This window comes from Octodon degus, unplaced genomic scaffold (assembly GCF_000260255.1).
Source record: "Octodon degus isolate 3935 unplaced genomic scaffold, OctDeg1.0 scaffold00113, whole genome shotgun sequence".
Taxonomy (NCBI): domain Eukaryota; kingdom Metazoa; phylum Chordata; class Mammalia; order Rodentia; family Octodontidae; genus Octodon; species Octodon degus.
The window spans coordinates 814,104-832,474 of record NW_004524689.1 but is presented as its reverse complement, the minus strand read 5'-3'; the positions used below and the strand labels follow the sequence as shown (position 1 = coordinate 832,474).

At 59.9% G+C, this 18,371-nt stretch overlaps 2 protein-coding genes and 1 pseudogene across 3 annotated transcripts in view; all 3 read left to right on the top strand.

The window, feature by feature from the left end:
- Positions 1 to 8,937, top strand: part of Cfap74 (cilia and flagella associated protein 74) — a 50,334-nt gene extending 41,397 nt beyond the window's left edge. Inside the window, exons 27-40 of one of the 2 annotated variants that reach the window (XM_023699580.1) lie at positions 3,464 to 3,731; positions 4,013 to 4,111; positions 4,750 to 4,838; positions 5,355 to 5,489; positions 5,579 to 5,688; positions 5,768 to 5,823; positions 5,914 to 6,033; positions 6,179 to 6,334; positions 6,970 to 7,099; positions 7,216 to 7,370; positions 7,645 to 7,777; positions 8,021 to 8,151; positions 8,331 to 8,465; positions 8,554 to 8,937. In XM_023699580.1, the coding sequence (XP_023555348.1) occupies positions 3,464 to 3,731; positions 4,013 to 4,111; positions 4,750 to 4,838; positions 5,355 to 5,489; positions 5,579 to 5,688; positions 5,768 to 5,823; positions 5,914 to 6,033; positions 6,179 to 6,334; positions 6,970 to 7,099; positions 7,216 to 7,370; positions 7,645 to 7,777; positions 8,021 to 8,151; positions 8,331 to 8,465; positions 8,554 to 8,655 (1,819 nt within the window). In that variant the 3' untranslated portion in view covers positions 8,656 to 8,937. Of the gene's footprint in view, positions 1 to 3,463; positions 3,732 to 4,012; positions 4,112 to 4,743; positions 4,839 to 5,354; positions 5,490 to 5,578; positions 5,689 to 5,767; positions 5,824 to 5,913; positions 6,034 to 6,178; positions 6,335 to 6,969; positions 7,100 to 7,215; positions 7,371 to 7,644; positions 7,778 to 8,020; positions 8,152 to 8,330; positions 8,466 to 8,553 lie in introns of both variants that reach the window. The other variant, XM_023699579.1, reaches the window with a different exon arrangement.
- A 1,701-nt stretch (positions 8,938 to 10,638) lies between these two features.
- Positions 10,639 to 12,234, top strand: Tmem52 (transmembrane protein 52). The gene is made up of 5 exons (XM_004639691.2): positions 10,639 to 10,771; positions 10,857 to 10,903; positions 10,972 to 11,013; positions 11,386 to 11,555; positions 11,650 to 12,234. The coding sequence occupies exons 1-5, from the start codon at positions 10,703 to 10,705 to the stop codon at positions 11,901 to 11,903; spliced, it is 582 nt and encodes a 193-aa protein (XP_004639748.1). The 5' UTR covers positions 10,639 to 10,702; the 3' UTR covers positions 11,904 to 12,234.
- Positions 12,235 to 17,105: 4,871 nt separating this feature from the next.
- LOC101585100 lies at positions 17,106 to 17,505 on the top strand (annotated as a pseudogene).
- Positions 17,506 to 18,371: the final 866 nt, after the last annotated feature.

Here is an 18,371-nt window from a genome sequence, read left to right as displayed (position 1 = left end):
CAGAGCCAGGCAGCAGGGACAAGGGGCTGGGGCCACCCCACGTGCACACAGCGATGGGAGCTTCTCCTCTCCCTCCACGTGCTGTGGGATTTGCCTTCACCAAACACCTTGGGAGGTGTTAGATTCAAGTGCCTGTGACCCATCTGAAGCAGAGAAACGCCAGGTGTGGCACGTGCCTATAATCCTCGCACTCTGGAGGCTGAGACAGGAGGGCTGCTGTGAGTGAGGCCAGCCTGCCTACAGAGTGATTCAGGGCCAGGCCGAACTGCATAGGAAGACCCGGCCTCAAAGAAAGATAGAAGAGTTTGAAACTCAACAAACTAAACTCCCTTTTTCAAGAAAAGAAAGCTGGGGCTGGCCAGATAGTTCAGGGGATTAAAGCGCCGGCTTAGACAGATGCAGGGCCAGCGGTTCCACCCCTGGTGTGCTGGCCCTGCCCCAGAGCGTGCTGACAGCAGCTGAGACCCGGCGTGGTACGCGCGCCTGTAATCCCAGCCCTTGGGAGGCTGCAAACAGAAAGACCACTCCGAGTCTGATCTGTGTAGTGAGACCCTGTAGACCCTGTACTTACTAAATACATAAAAAAATAAAAATTTTTTGGAAAAAAAAAGAAAACTGAACCCAAAGAAGTTAGAAGGAAAGATAAGAGCAGAAATCAATGAAGTAGAAAGCAATGTTTCATTAGCAGACTTTTTTTTGTAAAGAAAAAGATCAGTCGGGGCCGGGGAGATGGCTCAGTGGAATAAGCACTTCCCTGGCAAGTGCAAGGGCTTGAGTTCAATCCCTGGTTCCGAAAAGAAAAAAAAAAAAGAAAGAAAGAAAGAAAAGAAAAAGATCAGTCAAATGTAGTTCTCCTAGCAAAGCCAGCCAAGGTGAAGTTACAGATGCTGGGCACCGCCTGAGCCACCAGAAGCAGAAATCAGCCCGCGCTTGGCCCCCTGAAAAAACCTGCCTCTAGGGGAGAGGGAGTCCCCAAGGCCCTGGCACCAAAACTGTCGGGAAAGCAGGCAGGCGCCCTGGAGAGCTGAGCGGCTGTGGAGGAAAAGGGGCCCGAGACTCACGAGCCCCCAGAGTGAGATCTCCCAGCCCTTTCCCAGAGGAAAGCGAATTCAGACAAATTCTCCAAACATGCAAAAACAATGCCGACCTTCCAGAAATTTTCGGAGAGCAGAACAGAATGGGAAGCGTTCCCGCACTGGCAGCAGGATGGCACCGTGTCCCTGGCCAACTGGCTGCTCAGCGGGCTGAGGAGCAGCGGCTGCTGAGTGGGGCAGGACCCCGGGCCGAGCGGTCCCCATGCTGCGCCAGGGCCTGTGGGCTGGCCTGTGCCCAAGGTCCCAGTAGAAGTTGGAGACCAGCTCAGGAAACATGGCGTGAGACCCTCTCTCAAAACAACAGAACCACTAGAAGGGGAGTCATCGTGTGCATGTCTGGCAGATGGAGAAGGGGAGCTGGTGCGGGTGACACTCAGCAGCCGTGGAAGCCAGAACCCTGGCCACCGTGACCCCTGGCCAGCCCAGAATGCAGGCCCATTGTGCCCAGAAGCGGGGCAGGCCATGCTGACACTTGGCGCATGACGGTTGTGGCGCTGCCCACATTTCTAGCTCCTGGGCAGTTCGGGGTACCGATAGCCATGTCATCTCCCCCAAGGAAGGTCGGCACATTTGCGTCGCGGTCCCTGGGTAGAGATTAGGGATACAGACCTCTCAGCGCTAGGGCACACTCTGGAGCAGACAAGGAGGACGGGATAACTGGAGTCACCCTGTGAAGCATAAACAAGCCAGGGGTGGCCGTATGTCCTTTACTCCAGCACTCCGGGGCACTCAGCTACTTAGTGAGGCCCCGTCATAAAATAAAAAATAAAATTAAAAAAGGGTTGGGGATGTGGTTCAGTGTGAAGGCCCTGGGTTCATCCCCAGTGCTGAAAGAAAAAAAAGTATAAGACAAAACATGTCATCAGGGCTGAAGATGTAGCTCAGTGATAGGGTGCTCTCCTTACGTGCACAAGAGCCTGGGTTCAGTCCCCAACGCCATACACACACACATAATTAGGACAAAAGTTGATGAGTAGGGCACATGCCTATAATCCCAGCACTCAGGAGGCTGAGGCAGGAGGATCCTTGCAAGTTTGAGACCAGCCTTGGCTAGAAAATGAGGTCAAGGCCAGCCTGAACTGCATAGTAAGACCCTGTCCTGTGTGTGTGTGTGTGTGTGTGTGTGTGTGTGTGTGTGTGTGTGTGTGTATTTTTCAAGGGAAAAGTCTACAGGGTGTTTGGGCCCATGGTGATTCACTTGTTTACAGCCTCCCAAGAACTGAGCTGGGATTACAGGCCTGCGCCACCGTTCCCAGTCTCAATTGTGGTTTTTTTGTTGTTGTTTTTTAGCGTGCCCCAGGGGCAACCCCCAGCCCCTTCACCTGCTTGTAGGTGCTTTAATCCACTGAGCTATTTGGCTAGCCCTAAAACCTTGTCTTAAAAAAGCAAAAAAAAAAAAAAGGAAAATGCAAGAATTCAAGAAAAATATGGAAGATAAAATTTCTAAAGTGGGGCCGGGGAGATGGCTCAGTGGCATAAGTACTTTCCTGGCAAGCACAAGGGTCTGAGTTCAATCCCCGGTTCCGCATTCTAAAGCAGGCATGTAGCACACCCCTGTAAGCTCACCCCTGGAGAGGCTGAGGCAAGGAAATTGCTCAGAGTTCAAAGCCAGGCTGGGCTACACAGCAAGACCCTGTCTCAGAAAATCCCAAAGGGCCAGGCATGGTGATTACCATCCGTAATCCCAGCATTTGGAAAGCTGAGGCAGGAGAACACTGAGCTTAAGGCCAGCCGGGGCCATACAGCAAGACCCTGTCTCAGAACAACAAAAACAAAAACAACCCCAAAAATCCAAACTAAAAAAACTTCAAAAACAAAAAGTTTGAGTGGGAGGAGGAATGGGACAAAAAATAAGTTTTCAACAGTTAAAATGACAACTGCTTGTTCTCTTTCTGTAATGGATGGTGCTGAGAATAACTTGTGATGGTATAAGACTCCCTGCTTATCATGAGTGGTTTAAGGGCTGGCCAGGTAATTCAGCGGACTAAAGAGGGGCTGCGCCAGCCCCATCCCCAGGGCACGCCTGAGACAGCAGTTGAGATTGGGCGTGTGGTACACGCCTGTAATCCCAGAGTTTGGGAGGCTGAGAACAGGAGGACACCTACAAGTTTGATCTGTGTAGTGAGACCCTGTAGACCCTGCACTAACTACATAAGAAAACAGTGATTTATCAGTTTTGATTTTAAATGTCAATAAATACCTAGCATAATAAGCCAGAACCCCTCCTCACAGCTGTCTAAACTTCTGATTAAAGCCTGAGTACCCAGCAAAAGCCGGCACAGGGCTGCGTGGTCTCTCAGAACTTGCTCGTGGGCAGTGAGCCGCAGCGGCCCCTGAGTGGCCAGCCGCCTCCACCCTGACACTTGCAGGTGCTTCAGGCTGTCCTGCCAGGCAGTGGGCACCCACCCACCCCTGGAGCTGTCCCACTACCGGATCAAGTTTGCGGCCACTGCTCTGTACGACACTTCAGTGGCCTCACTGTATGTCATCAACTCCCACTTGGCCACGAGCTCACTGTCCCACCGGGCCGGCTCAGGGGATCTCTGCCCAGTGGGACCAACGTCTTTTGAGTTCCTGCTGCCCCCAGACACACCCATCACCATCTCCCCCTTGGTGGGAACCGTGTTGCCTGGAAAGGTGAGAGGGCTGCACCAGGGCCAGGGGCAGGACGGGTGTTTGGGATCCGGGCTAGGGCTAGGTTCAGCCTCCTGGGCAGTGGGTGGGGTCCTGGCCTGCCTGGGATGCTGCCCTCCAGGGGGGACCCCATGATGCCTGGTGGAGGCTGAGATTCCTGTTCAGCCTCCACCTCCCGCACAGTGGCCAGGGAAGTCCACCATCTGGAGGTGACCTAGAGGGGAGCCCAGCGCTTGAGCAGGGCCTCCCCGTCTCCAGCTCACTGTCCCAATCTCCTTCCCCAGAGATGCCTGGTCCGGGTGGCTTTCCAGCCCACTCTGCCCCACCAGCTGGTCAACCAAGAAGCCCTGCAGACCCCCAACAAAGAAATGCAGGCCAAGCCGGTGTGTGGAGCCATTGGGAGGAGTGGGGGCAGGGAGCATGGGGCAGGTTTGCACGGCCTGGCGTGGTCAGCTGTCCTCAAGGGGACAGTGTTCCTCTAAGTCCCATCACTGCATTCGGCAAGCGCCAGTGGGCAGTGGGCAGAGCCAGAGGCCGAGGTCCTAGAGGGCAGGATCTAGGGCACTGCCGGGCTGTGACAGAACCAGGAGGAACCCGACATGCAGCCTGGCATCCCCGGGGGAAAATAGGAAACAGCCAGTTGGCAGCTGGAGGACCTGCGGGATGCTGCAGGGTCCTTGCGGGCCATACTGACCCGAGGGCTGTCCACACCTGCCTGTGGCTGTGCAAGGAGCCGGGGCAGTGCCTGCCCACAAGGCTGCCGAGGCCGAGAAAGCACCAGCCCTGGACCTACCACAGGCTTCCGTCCCTCCCCTGCCTCTTCTCCACTGGCAACAAAGGGTCCTCGGGCGAACCCCAGACTCCCCCAGGCCACAAACCTCACAGTCTGCCTTTCGTGGAAGCCAGCAGGCCTGCGAGCAGGGCCTTGGGGGATGCAGGTAGCACTGCCCACCGGGCTGAGGCAGGGCCCCCAGCAGCCCCTCAGCAGCCCCTCAGCAGCTGTTCTGTCTCCCAGCTGCAGAAGGACACAGCCACCCAAAGGAAAGACAGGAGGGTGCAGGCCAGGCCAGGCCAGGCCCCTGCCCTTCAGAAGCAAGAGCTGGAAGTCAGGTGTGCCGGAGGGTCTCCCCGTCTGTCTCCCATGCCATGCTCTGGTTCCTGGTGCGGCTCTCCCCACAAGATGCCAGAGCACGGATGTGTGCATGCAGGACTGCAAGTCCCAGGTGGCCACGCTGGATCTGGGGTTTCCTTGCCCAGGCCTCAGCCCAGCCTGCTTTCACTCTGAAATACCTGCGCCATGGGCATCACGAGAGGCTGCTACCCTGACTCAGCCTTTCCAAGTGAAAGCAGACCAGGCACGCTCTGGGGGGCCTGGGCCACTTGTCAGCACTTGGTCCTGTGTCCCAGGAACATGATTGATCAGGATTGGGGAGGGGGGCAACCCCATGGGAGCGCACGAAGGGAAACGAAGCTGGCCCAGCACTGCCTGGTCCAGGGTGGCCACTGTTCCTGCCCACTCGGAACCAACTCCCTTGCAAGCGGTGGGGGGGGGCGGTTGGGAGGGAGGCCGCTAAGGAGCCCGGGAGGTGGAATGGGCATCCATACCACTTCCCAGCTTCTTTCCAGAGCTGACGAGTACCGGGCTGCCCAGGCCACTCTGGCCAGAACATTCCAGGGGCGGTTTGACAAATTCGTGGTCCCCTGCGTTGTGGCCAGTGGTGATGTCAAAGACAGGAATGGGCTAGAACCCCCGAACTTCAGGTGCAGGGTGCTTGGACGAGGCTGGGTGTGGCTGGCTCCACACACATCCTCCTCCTCCACTGACCTCAGTCTGCCTGCCCTGCCCGCAGCCCCCACAACACACTGTACCTGGAGCTGTGGTGCCCCGCAGTGGCTCCGGCTATTGTGGTGACCTCGGACAAAGGCAAACCCATCATCGATTTTGGTGACATTGCTGTGGGTGCGTATTGCCTGAGCCGGACACCAGCCCGTTCAGGGAGCCTGGAGCCAGGGCTGCGGCTGACTCCCTTCTTCTGCAGGACACCGCAGCATCAAGAGGGTCTCTCTCCAGAACATCTGCCCTGAGGACCTGGCTGTATCCTTGGCCACTCTGCAGCTGCCTGGGGTGCAGCAGGATCATGTTGGGCAGCAAAGCACGGTGCCTGCTCCTTGACACTGACCTCAGCTGGACTTCTCCGTGTTGAACCCCAGAGGCCCCTTCTTCCTAGTGAACACCCCAAGCAAGCTACACGCCGGCAAGACGCGTGTCCTGGCACTGTCCTTCTCGCCCCAGGAGAGTGTTCTGGTGCGTGCCAGCCCTCTGACTTCCCATGTGCCCGGGCAGGAGCTGAGCCACCCTGGTGCCACCAGGCCCTCACGCTATTAAGTCAGAGAGGGCCCCAGCCACCCACAGGCAGAGACCCCAGCCTGACACATAGGCTGTGCCACAGGCCCAGGAAATGCTGGAGGTCATCACCAAGAGAGGCACCCTCACCCTGACCCTGGTGGGCACTGGAGTGGCATCTGTGATCACATGCTCCCTTGATGGCGACGTCCTCGACATGGGCTGCGTGCTTGCCAGAGAGTCTGTCTCTACAGGCTTCAAGGTTTCCTCCAGGATGGGGTCAGCCCTGTGTGGGGAGGCTGGGTGCTGGGAAGCAGTGGGGACCCAGGCTGTACCCCAGCCCCAGTGCTTAGCACCTCTGCTGTGTTCCTGAGAGGGCAGAGGGTGCCCTCCCTCCACCTGGCACCCATCTGTTCTTGCCACGTGTCCCTGTGCTGCAGGCCTGTGTCCAAGTCCCCTGCCAGCCACCTCAAGCTTTGCCACATGAGCACCCTCCATTAGGGCCCCAGGGCACCCTTGAGCTCTGGCACCCATCACCCCTCGATGAGGGACCCCCTGGCCCGGCTCACACACCCTGCGGAAGGACATCTGGCCTCACACTGTGGGGCCCCAGGAGCAGAGCCCAAATAGATTGTGGGAGAAGGGCACTCTGGGGCTGGGGAGAAGACAGGGAAGAGATGGGGGAGAGAGAGACAGCTCAGAGGGCAGCACCAAGCTGGGGGCCCGCTTGAGAAGGGCCAAGGGGAGGTAGAGTGGGGTCCCCCCGAGTGCTGGTACAGTCGCTGTTGGAGAGTGAGGCCTTCTGGTTCCCTGTCAGTGTGACTGCAGGGAGGGTACCAGCCAGGACAGAGGCCATCAGGGTGATGGGCGGGTCCCCTACCACCCTGTACCCTGCAGCTGCAGAACGACTCCTCGCTGCCCATCCAGTTCTCTGTGCAGCTGGACAGCCTCTTGTGGTCCAGGTCATCTGTCCGGCAGGAGCTGCCGCAGTTCCTCACCTCCGGACCCCAGAGGACAGAGGTCGTGGGTAGGCCCAGTGGAGCGGCTGTCTAGGGGCACTTGGCAGAATGGCACAGTGGGTGCAGTGTGCGTGGGCACCAGACCCTGTGGGGGTGCTCCTAGCTACCCTTCTGCCGCCCACAGGCACACAGAACCACAGTGGCCAAAGCGTGTTCAGCGTGGTCCCCGTCACCGGCATCCTGGATCCTGGAAGGGCGCAGGTCTTCACTGTGACCTTCAGCCCCGACCACGAGAGCCTGTACTTCTCCGACCGGCTCCAGGTGGTACTCTTTGAAAAGGTGGGGCTCAGTGACCCCTGCGTGTCCTCTTTTTTTTTTTTTTTTCGGAACCCAGGATTGAACTCAGGCCTTTGCGCATGCCAGGCAAGCACTTATTCTACTGAGCCACCTCCCTGGCCCTGCGTGTCCTCTTTCTCTCTGTTCCGGTGCTGTCCGCTTCAAGGCCCAGGATACCACACTGGGGTCAGGAGTGGAGAAATGAGGTGTCTCTGGTCTCACAGGGCCCCACCTGAGCCACAGCCTCAGTCCCTGAGTGCCTGCTTCTCGCCCTCAGAAAGTCTCTCACCAGATCCAACTGAAGGGGGCCGCCCACGAGCACATGATGTTCGTGGAGGGCGGGGACCCCCTGGATGTGCCTGTGGAGTCTCTGACAGCGATCCCTGCCTCCAACCCAGAGCACAGAGAGGGTGAGTTCAGTATTAGGAAGGGGTAGGGGAGGCAGGCAACCTTGGGGAGCTGTTGGGAGACTCCGGCATCCCCTGGAAAGTGGCTGTGCTAGGCCCACAGCAGAGGGCAGGAGATCAAGGCCGCCATCCCCACAGCCAGGTGGAACCCACTATGCACCAGGCTCAAAAGGATTCCATGCCCACCCCTTGCCTGCCCCAACCATGGCCTCTGCCCAGCCACTACCCAGCACCCTGCCTCTGCAGAAGCTGAGGAGCTAAAGCCCATCCTGCTGACCCTGAAGTACGTCCAGCATGACACAGACCAGCCAGCCCCTCCCGCCACCAGGGAGCTGCAAGTAGGCTGTATCCGGACCACACAGCCAGCTCTAAAGAAGGTGATGTGGCTCCACTCCTGTGCCACCCTGGCTGCCTGTGCCCCCATCCCTGAGCAGCCCTAGCGGTGCCCCTTGCTAGGGTGCCTGCGGTTTCCAGCAGCCGTTGGGGGAGAGCAGCCCCAGACAGAGCTGGAGGGGTGCTGGTGTCAGCCCCAGCCCCACAGTGTCCATGCCTGCAGACTGCCGAGTTCAGCCTGGATGGCATCACGTGGTTACAGCACAGGGGCTTCTCCATCGAGCCTGCAAGGGGCTTCTTGGATCGAGGCCAGACCAAGACCATCAATGTATCCTGGGTGCCACCTGCTGACTTTGATGTAGGTGCTGGGCCAGCAACAGCGGGAGCCTATGGGATGAGGGGAAAAGACCGTGTGTCCCTTGGGTAAAAGTCCTCTCCTGTTCCAGCCCGACCAGCCGCTCATGGTGTCCACGCTGCTGCAGCTCAGGGGCGATGTGAAGGAGAACTATAAAGTCATCTTTGTGGCCCACGTGGTAACAGGCCTCTAGGGACACAGGAGCCTCTCCTGGCAGCCTTAGGCTCTCCTCTCATGGCCAGAGCCCTCCCCAGGCCAAGCCGGGCCAGCTCCAGGAGGCTCCCAGTCCTGCAAATATGGCCACTTCCTGCAACCCTGGGCCCAGCCAGCTCAGCCCAAGAGGATCCCCTGCCTAAACCCAGTCCAGCCACAGCCTGCTCCTGACTGGGTGGAGAAGAACCCCAGGCCCACCAGGACCCTGCAGACTGGGAGGCCACAGGAGAGCTGCCCCATGTACCCACCAATAAAATGCTCTGTGAGCCAACGTGCAGAGCCTGTGGTGTGGGGGACAAGCACAGCGCGAGGCAGGGATGGAACCCTGGTGAAGCAGCCCACCACATATGTGTGCACACATATTACACCCCAGTCCACAGAGCAGCCAGCCATGGAACAAGTACCTTAGGGAAGGTACAGTCTTAGTAGACACCATGGAGAGGACCTGGGAGCCCCCAAACCTGGAGTGCAGGGTGCAGGGCTGCAGTCAAGACTGGCCCAGACCTGGAGAGATGTGAGGAGGCGGGGAAGAGTCGGGGGGCTCCAAGCCCAGAACTCCTGGCTCTTCCTGATGACCCCAGGAAAAGGCTGAACAGATATTAGGGCCAATGCACCCATTTGCACCCTCAGAGCCCAGCTGGGGCCAGGGCATCCGCAGTGTGTGAGTCTAAGCATCCACCTGTCTGAGAAAAGTCTGGGTTCTGCCTTCAGCGCCTGACCCACCCTCCAAGGGGCCAGTGTACCCAACTGTGAGCAGCTCCTGCACCCCACCCCAGGTTCTGGCTTATTCCCCATTTTCCCACAGTGCCCGCCTGCCTGGCCCACCTCGAAGCACCATATACTACTCTTCCCCCAGTGCCCTTCTTGGCCTTGGAGGCACTTGTGTGCTTCCCTGGCACTGCCAGTGGCACTGACCCTGGAGTGGCATCTGGGACTTACATGCAGGCCTCTGGTGCATTCTGCTTCCCCGGGAGCTGACCAGCCACAAGGCAGCAGGTCTCTGGGCTGAGCCAGACCAGACCTTTCAAGATCGAGGTCACGGAGACCCTGCCCTGGTTTAGGGCTAGGCTCGCTTCCCAATAGGGTCCAGCGCCCAGAGGGGGTGGGGGTAGGGAACAGGACCAAGCTCCCAGCTGGACTTGGGCTAGCAGGCAGAGGCCCTGGAAATGGAGCACTGACTGCAGGGGCAGGACAGCTGTGAGTAGAGCCCTGAGGCCCTGGCCACTTCCTCTCCAGGTGTTCACACCGTGCCCGTGCTGAGCATAGACAGGTGGGGTGGGTGCTGCTGGCCGCATGGTGGACGCGACAGTTCAGGCAGGGGGCAGCGCAGCCCAGGGAGAGAGCGGGAAGGAGTCAGGTTCCTCACTCCACGGGATGAGCAAAAGGCTCCAGGCCGAGCGAGAGGCGCTAGCTTCTAGGTCTACACCAGGCCTTTAAGGCCGGTGGCTTGGGAAAGCAGCCTTCATACAGCGCCTGAACGACCCACGACTGAAGGAGGAGGGGAGCCCCCACCCCATTTCCCCGGATAGCTGGCGGGAGTAAGGGTGGACCCCGCTTGCGCTGCGAGACCACGCCCATTGCAGCTCGGGCCGCAGTTTTCCGGAAGAGCGGGGTTGGGGCTGGGGAAGGCCCCACCAGCCAGGTGCAGCCCAGAGGATCCCGGCTAGGCCGACTCGCAGGGAGGCAGAGCCTCTGGGCTAGGGCGTGGTGAACAGGACCTGGCTTGCGGCCCCAGCGTCCGGAGCGGAGAGACCCTGCTGGAAACACCCTCCACCGTAGGCGGGGCTGAAGGCCGGGCCCGGCTCCCCCAGCTCCTCGCGGGTGGGCGGGGCCTGAGCGGGGCCGCAGAGCCCAGGTGGGCGGGCCGCAGAGCCCAGGTGGGCGGGCCTGGGCGGCGCCGCAGAGCCCAGGTGGGCGGGCCTGGGCGGGGCCGCAGAGCCCAGGTGGGCGGGGCCTGGGCGGGGCCGCAGAGCCCAGGGGCCACGAAAGGCCAGCGAGGCGGGCTCTGCGTTGCTGACCCACGGAGTATGGCCTTGGGGCCGCGGTCTGGGCTCCTGCTGCTGTCACTGCTGCTCCTACTCCTGCGGCTGCCACGGGTGGGTTGGGTGGCCTGCGTGGGGTGGAACCACAAGGCCAGTGTGCGCGGCTCCGCTCCGCCTGGGCTTACTGCTGTCCCCACAGGTGGTGCCGGGCTCGGTGGACGGTGGTGGCTGCGACCCCTCGGACCAGTAAGTCAGGCGGGGTGGGGGTGGGGCGGCCGGCCCCGCCGCCCGCTGCAGCTGCCCGGTCCCCGCAGGTGCCCGCCCCAGGCCCGCTGGAGCAGCCTGTGGCACGTGGGGTAAGTGGAGGCCGCGCACGCGCTGGCCCGACGGTTCATCCGGCGACCCCATCTGCCCGCTGCCCCCAATCCCGGCCTCTGGCAGGAGCGCTGGGCCCTGGCAGCCAGAAGCAAGGCCGATCACCGCAGAAGGCACAGTCGGCTTGTGCAGTCGGCTAGGGACAGCTTGTCCTGGGAGTGAGCCCAAGGCCGCCCCAGCCAGGGTGTGTGGCCGCCCCAGCCAGGCTCCGGCCAGGGAGGCCTTTGGCATGGAGTGTCCTGGTCCCCTCTTCACCTGCCTCTTGTCCCCTCTTGGGTGTCCGGGTGGTGCCTAGCCAGAGTGCAGGGGCCCAGCAGGGGTGAGTGAAGTCGCGGCTCGCCCCTCCCTCCCAGGCTCGTCCTGCTCACCGTGCTGCTGTGCGGGGTCACTGCCAGCTGCGTCCGGTTCTGCTGTCTGCGGAAGCAGGCGAACGCGCAGACGCGCCTGTCCTCAGCCTGGCAGCCCTGTAACCTGACGGCCAACCCTGTGGACGGTGACAGCCCTGTGCACAGCACTGTGACCTGTGAGTGCCTGGCAGGTGGTGGGCTGGCCAGGGACCGGGCAGGGCTGTGTGGGGAGTCCCTGGCCACCCACACAGAGCCCTCTGCTCCCTGCAGCCTATAGCTCTGTGCAGTATCCGCTGGGCATCTGGCTGCCCCTGCCCTTCGGAGAGCTGGACCCTGACTTCATGGCCCCGCCAGCCTATAGCCTGTCTGCCCCAGAGCTGCCACCTTCCTATGATGAGGCCATCAAGATGGCAAAGCCCAGAGATGAGGAGGTGGCTCCTCCCCAGAGACCTGAACCTCTCCCAGTGCCCTCGGGCCGAGGGGCCACCCCACAGCCCCAGGAGCCAGGTCCCAGTGCCCAGTAGCTCTGGTGCCCCGTAAAGGGGCCGAGAGAACTCTCCTGGAGTCATGGAACCAGGGTGTGGAGCCCTGGCAGCCAGGCCCCCAGCCTGCCCCTTCCTTCCCCTGGGAAGGCCTCCACTCAGCACATTGCTGCAGGTCGGCCTCTTTGCTATGTTACGCCAGCTGGCCAGCAGCCGGCCAGCCAGCTACCAGCCCTGTGCTGGTCGCCCCTGCCCATGGCCTGCCTCACAGGCCTCAGCCTGGAGGAGGCACCATGCACCTGAACCGTGTGAACTCAGAGGCCACTGTGATGTCCATAGCTCTTTGAGGAGATTAAAGTTTATGTCAAAGTGGTCTCTGTCTCCGTGGGATGGCTCTGGGGGCCACAGAGAGTGCAGGCAGTGGGCAAGCACATGGTCCCAGCCACTTTCAGGCTGGCATGCAAAGTCCACATCTGGGGGCAGTGGTAGGGTCAGGCGTGGCAGCAGGAGTGATGGGGCTCCCTCAGGACTGCCCCTGCCCCACACTCCTCCAAGGGTAGGGACAGAGAAGCACAGAGGAGTCAGGCTGCAGTCTTCATTTCACTGGGCAGGGACAAGGCAGTGGCAGCCTTCCCAGGCAGGCATTCTGTAGCTGTGGCAGCTGCTCCTGCTGGACCAGCTTGAAGGACTCTTGGGTCATCGTGCCTGTAAACTGCAGGCAGAGGGGCAGGTCAACAACCTGCTCCAGTCCTCCACTCGCTCCCAGACGGGCCCCACCCTCGGCACTCACCGTCCATCCCAGTCCTCCTGGGCTGCCCTCACCATCTGCTCAGCCTCCAGCTCACTGAGGGGCTCACCTGCACAGGAGCACAAATGTGGGGGGGCTCGCCCTGAACCCCTGCCTCTCTCAGCCCACTTGCTGTGCCCCTGCCCCCTCAGCCCCACCTACCTAAGCATGTTCCAGTCTACCTAGCCCTTGCTCTCCCTGTTGAAACCCAGAAATAGGGGCCGGGGAGATAGCTCAGTAGAATAAGCGCTTGCCTGGCAAGCGCAAGGGCCTGAGTTCAATCCCTGGTTCCGCCAAAAAGAAAAAGAAAAAAAAGAAAGAAAGCAAGAAAGCCAGGAATAGACCCTGAGCTTGCCCTCCTGGTTCTGAGCCTTCTTTGGTAAGTCCCGTCAGGGCCAGGAAGCCATCACAGTTGGAGAGCCCTTGTCTTCCAGGAGTCCCAGGCGCAGCGCTCAAGAGCGAGCCCATCCCGTGCCACTGCACACTCAGGCCCCCTGGGGCTGTTCTCCAGCACACCCCGCTCTGCTCACTGTCTCAGTCCATGAAGGCCAACTTGCTCTTGCACAGGCTGATGTTGCTCCAGCTCCCGCCTTTATATCCTCCTCCTCCTCCTCCTCCTCCTCCTCCTCCTCATGGAATATCCCAAGGACCCTGGGTACTTGCCACACTCAGGCGACAGGCAATCCGTCTGCAGGGGAGCCTGCACCCTGCTCCCTGGGGCCACCCTTACCCTCTCTAAGGCAAAAGGAAGCCCTGGCATAATGCAAGCTTCCAGGGCTGGGGCTCTGGACAGGACCAGAAAGGCCAGGTGGGACAGAGTCACCCTTGGGAGGGGCAGCAGGGCCGCAGGGGGCTGAGGCACTGGGTGCCAGTGATACCAGAGGCCCTTGGGGACCAGAAGGAGCCTCTGTACCCTTGCCTGGAGCAGAAGGGCTCAGGCTCAGCCCCTCTGAGGCTCCAGGGGGGTCCTCAACCCCCGTACACCTGCTCTGGACATCCTCTCTGCCCTGCCTGGACCCCCAGGAACCAGGTCCCTATTGCTGAACAGCCTTACCATGACTCTGGTGGCTGGGGACAAGGTGGGCAGGGATACCAGGGCTGCTACAGTGAGAATGTAGTACCCAGTGGTGGCCAAGTTTTAGCCAGGCCCAGCCACCTAGAGTTCCTAGGGTCCAGGTCCAAAAGCCTCGTACAGGTAGGAAATCCTGTGGCCCTACTTGGGGTTGGGCTCAGCCCTTCTCTAGGCCCTCCTGCCTGCCTTGGCCCAGACCACCTCCTACCCCAATGAGAGTGCCAAGGACCAACCATGGGCGGGTGAAGCTTCCGGCAGTGGCCCTTTTCCCACACAGCCTGAGTCATGTCCACTCCACCCTGCTGCGGGGCTTCGTCCTGGGCCACAGCACTTGCTGGCGAGGCCTCTCGGGGAAAGCCACCGAAGCCAGCTGGTATCTGATGGCGCCTTCTCTCCCCAGGAGCCCAGGGCCCCTTCTTGGTGACCACCCTAAAGACCGGCTATGTCACGAGCATCAGCAACCTCAGCCCCTGCAGAGGGCACGAGACACTGGGCAGGGTGGAGGGCCAGGCTTGCCCCAGGCAGCTATGGGCTATTCTGGGGCTTCTCGGTGAAACCTGACCCTCCCGCTCGGAACGGCAGATCAGACTCCCTTAGAAAGGCATGCCTCAGCTGGCCAGGGCATCGTCAAGGTGCACAGCCAGAGCCCACGGGCCTGTAGGGGCTCCCTCCTCAGCTGGGTACCAGCCTGCCAGGTCTAGCTAACCCCTGGATGGTGGCACTGAATGCCATCGCCCAGGTCCTCACTGCCCCACCCAGGCAGTGGGTATAAGAGCTGCTGGCCTGCCACAGTGGTCCGAAGCTTGCAGTTAGCTACAAGCAGGGCATGGTGGACACATCTGTGATCCTAGCATCTGGAAGGCTGAGGCAAGAGAATCACAAGTTCAAGCCCAGCCTAGGCAATTCAGCAAGAACCTGTCTCAGAACAAAAATAACAGGCCCTGGGGAGACAGCTCAGTAGAATAAGCGCTTGCCTGGGAAGTGCAAGGGCCTGAGCTCAATCCCTGGTTCCACAAAAAAATAACAATTTAGGGGCCGGGGAGATGGCTCAGTGGAATAAGCGCTTAATAATAATAACAAAAAGGGGGGCCAGGGAGATGGCTTAGTAGGATAAGCGCTTGACTGGCAAACAGAAGGATGTGTGTTCAATCCCCGGTTCTGCCAAAAAAAAAAAAAAGGATGGGCTGTAATTCAGTGTGAAGGCCCTGAATACTGAAAAAAGAAAAGTGGAGAATGAGAGGAGTAGCTGTTTGTGGCTACAGATCTGTGCCGGCACCATGGTGAGCCCCTGCCTTGTCACCCCACCCCGTGACCCTGGCGTCTCAAACATGGACGCCAACCCCTCCCCCACCCCGCAGGTGGGGTGCCCCGTACTCGATGTTGCCAGAAAATCCAAGCCCTGGGATGTCCCTGTGCAGGCCCCAGCCAATTGCTGAGACCAAAGATCCATGGTGATGGGGCGGGAAGCCCCATAAGCTCAGGCAGGGTGAGGAGACACCTGTCAGGTGCGAGATGGAAAACCACCCACACCCACCACCTTCCCCAAGGGCACCCAGACCCAAAGCTGCAGAACGGACAAGTCCCAGAAGCCCTGGGCAGCCGGGCCCCACAGCGTTGCAGAACTCTAACCCAGCTCTCTGGAGGCTGAGCCAGGAAGGTCGCTGGCCAGTGTCTGTGTCATCGCCACTTCTCACAGATCGGTGGCCTCGCAAGTCACCCCCAAAGCTGGGATCCTGAGGCCACTCACAGGGCCCCCTCCCTCCACCCTCTCCCTGATACCCGCTTCCCATTGGCCTCTCTTAAGTTTCTGGCAATTTCTTCTTTTGAGTCTGACTTTCCTCTGCAGAATAGTCTGGGTTCACCCTGACTGTAGCTTATAACAGAATTTCCTATAGGACTCACGCTTCCTGTCACAGGTGAGCCCTGCACACAGCTCTTGTCCCTCCCAAACTCCACCTCGGTTGGCTTCTGGGGGCCCAAGCTGTGACAAGATAGGGTGTCAGGGACTCACCCCTCAATGCCTATCGATCGCAAGGAACCCCCTGGGGTTGTGGTATCTATCATTAGTGAAAAGTGGGAAGGGAACTGGGGACAGGCTTGGTGGCCGCTGCCAAGCACCAGGACAAATGACAAGGATGGGGAGATTGTGGGGACTGGCAATCTAGGCATGAGCCAGGTGTGAGCCCTGACCCAGGTATGAGCCAGCCGTGGACACCAAGGGGCTCCCTAGAGGCACACATCTTCCCTGCTGTCACACTGAGAGGGCCTCGGGCAGTGTACAGGTGGGCAGACTGTAGGTGTCAGCCCCAGGCCCCCGAGCCCCCACATCTCCAGAAGACCCCACACAAGGCCACATCCCCACGCCAGAGCCCTAGTGATGGCTGAGGTCCAGCTGGGCCCAACACAGCCTACGTGGCACCTGGCAGCTGTGCCAGGGCACCCGGCGGGAGGTTGCGCACTGTCAGCAGCTGTGGCCACTGGCCTCCCCCAAGACTCCATCAAAAGCATGAACACTTTAAGGCAACCCTAAAAGCAGTAGGTTGTGCCAGGCTGGATGTGGCTTAGCCTGTGATCGCTGCACTCTGGAGGGTGAGGCAGAAGGGTCACTTCTAATTTGAGGACAGCCTGGACTCCATAGGGAGACCCTGTCTCAGACAAAGTTGTATAATTTGCACACCTATGAAGAAATCAAGGGCTGGAGAGATGGCTCAGTGGTCTAAAGCACCTACTTAGAACAAGCTTGGCAAAGCACTGAGACCGCGGTTCGATCCCCCAGCACCACATGCCACCCAGCCCCGCCCCCTGGTGTGCTGAGCTGGCCACACACACGCGCACACACACACATACACATAAATAAAATTAAAAAAAAAACATAAAAACAAAACAAAACAAAAAAACAGGACCTTATCGGGAGGCCTTCAGACCATAATTCTTCCTGAGTAATGATCGATCCTGGATGCGAGTCTTTAGGCTTGATTTACAGCAGGGGCCTCCATCCTTCCCACAGCTGTGAGGCCCCTGGCTGTTGTCATTTCCTTCAAGGGCCTGGCCCTGTCTGATTGCCTACAATTTTCTATCTAACTCAGCTGCCTGCAACAGGAAGGCTGAGACAGGAGGGTCACTGCAAGTCCAAGCTGCTTTGTAGAGAGACCCTCTACAAAATAAATAAAGGATCTAGGGCTGGTGAGATGGCTCAGTGGTCTAAAGCACCTACTTAGAACAAGCTTAGCTAAAGCACAGGGACCGCGGTTCAATCCCCCAGCACCACATGCCAGCCAGCCCCGCCCCCTGGTGGGCTGAGCTGGCCACACACACACACACACACACACACACACAAAATAAATGTAAAAGAAAAAGTATTAAAAAAAAATAAAAATAGGGCACCTTCTTTTGCAACTATGGCCAAGATTAAGGCTCGGGATCTTCGAGGCAAGAAGAAAGAAGAGTTGTTGAAACAGCTAGACGACCTGAAGGTGGAGCTGTCACAGCTGCGCGTCGCTAAAGTGACGGGCGGCGCGGCGTCCAAGCTCTCCAAGATCCGAGTTGTTCGCAAATCCATTGCCCGTGTTCTCACTGTCATCAACCAGACCCAGAAAGAAAACCTCAGGAAATATTACAAGGGCAAGAAGTACAAGCCCTGGACCTGCGGCCAAGAAGACGCGAGCCGTGCGCCGCCGGCTCAATAAGCATGAGGAGACGCTAAAGACCAAGAGGCAGCAGCGGAAGGAGCGGCTGTACCCTCTGCGCAAGTTTGCTGTCAAGGCTTGAGCGGCATCACAATAAAACTCAAACTCTGAAAAAAAAAATAAAAAATAAAAAAATAAAATAAAATAAAAATAATAAAAAAAGAAGCCTATGAAGAAATCAAAAACAAAGAAAGGGCCGGGGAGATGGCTCAGTGGAATAAGCGCTTCCCTGCAAGCACAAGGGCCTAAATTCAATCCCCGGTTCCGCAAAAAAAAGCTGAAAAGAAAAGGCGCGGTCGCGAGCCTCTGGCAGAGTGGAGCGCGGCTCCGCACGCCCAGGCGTGGACTCCGAAACTTCCTTCCCACCAGGGAGCGGGGAGGAGAAAGAGAGCGCCCCCGACCCCAGGCCTCGAGGTCTCGCCGCGCGGCCCGACTGCAGCCCGAGGCCAGGGGCCGGCCAGCGAAGCCGGGGGTCCGCGCGGGAGGGCGCCCGGCGGATCTCAGCCGGGCAGGCTGCGCCGGATCTTCCCGCGCCCCGGACGGCCGCAGACGCAGGAGCCCAGCCAGGGCCTCCGCCCCGCCCACCGTCTGGTCCCGCCCCTCGCGCCGTCAAGCCCCGCCCACTACTCCGCCCCGCCCACCGGCCCGGCCCGGCCCGGAAGCGCTGCAGTCCGGCGTAGCCTGGCGTGGCCACCAGGCGGCGCGAAGCCGCGCGCAGCCGGGGTTCGGGGTTCGGGGTTTGCCCCGCGCAGGCTGGCGCAGGGCGCGCGGCGCGAGCTCAGCCTCCTCCCGCCACTCCCGTCCGGCTGCCAGGCGCCGCCGTTCCTGTTTGCGTGGGGCTGCGATGGAGCCGGGCGCCCTCTCCGCGCCCAGCCTTCCCGTACCTTCGTGTCGATGCGGGGTTTCGCCCGCGCGCCCAGGCCGCCCAGACTTGTCTCCGAGCGGCGGCCCGGCCCGGCCCGGCC

What these genes read in the sequence shown, in the direction of transcription:
- Tmem52 (XM_004639691.2), top strand. Translation starts at nt 10,703, where the DNA reads ATGGCCTTGGGGCCGCGGTCTGGGCTCCTGCTGCTGTCACTGCTGCTC. An exon ending in GGCTGCGACCCCTCGGACCA is followed by an intron (nt 10,904 to 10,971) that starts GTAAGTCAGGCG and finishes CGGTCCCCGCAG; the next exon opens with GTGCCCGCCCCAGGCCCGCT. An exon ending in AGCAGCCTGTGGCACGTGGG is followed by an intron (nt 11,014 to 11,385) that starts GTAAGTGGAGGC and finishes CCTCCCTCCCAG; the next exon opens with GCTCGTCCTGCTCACCGTGC.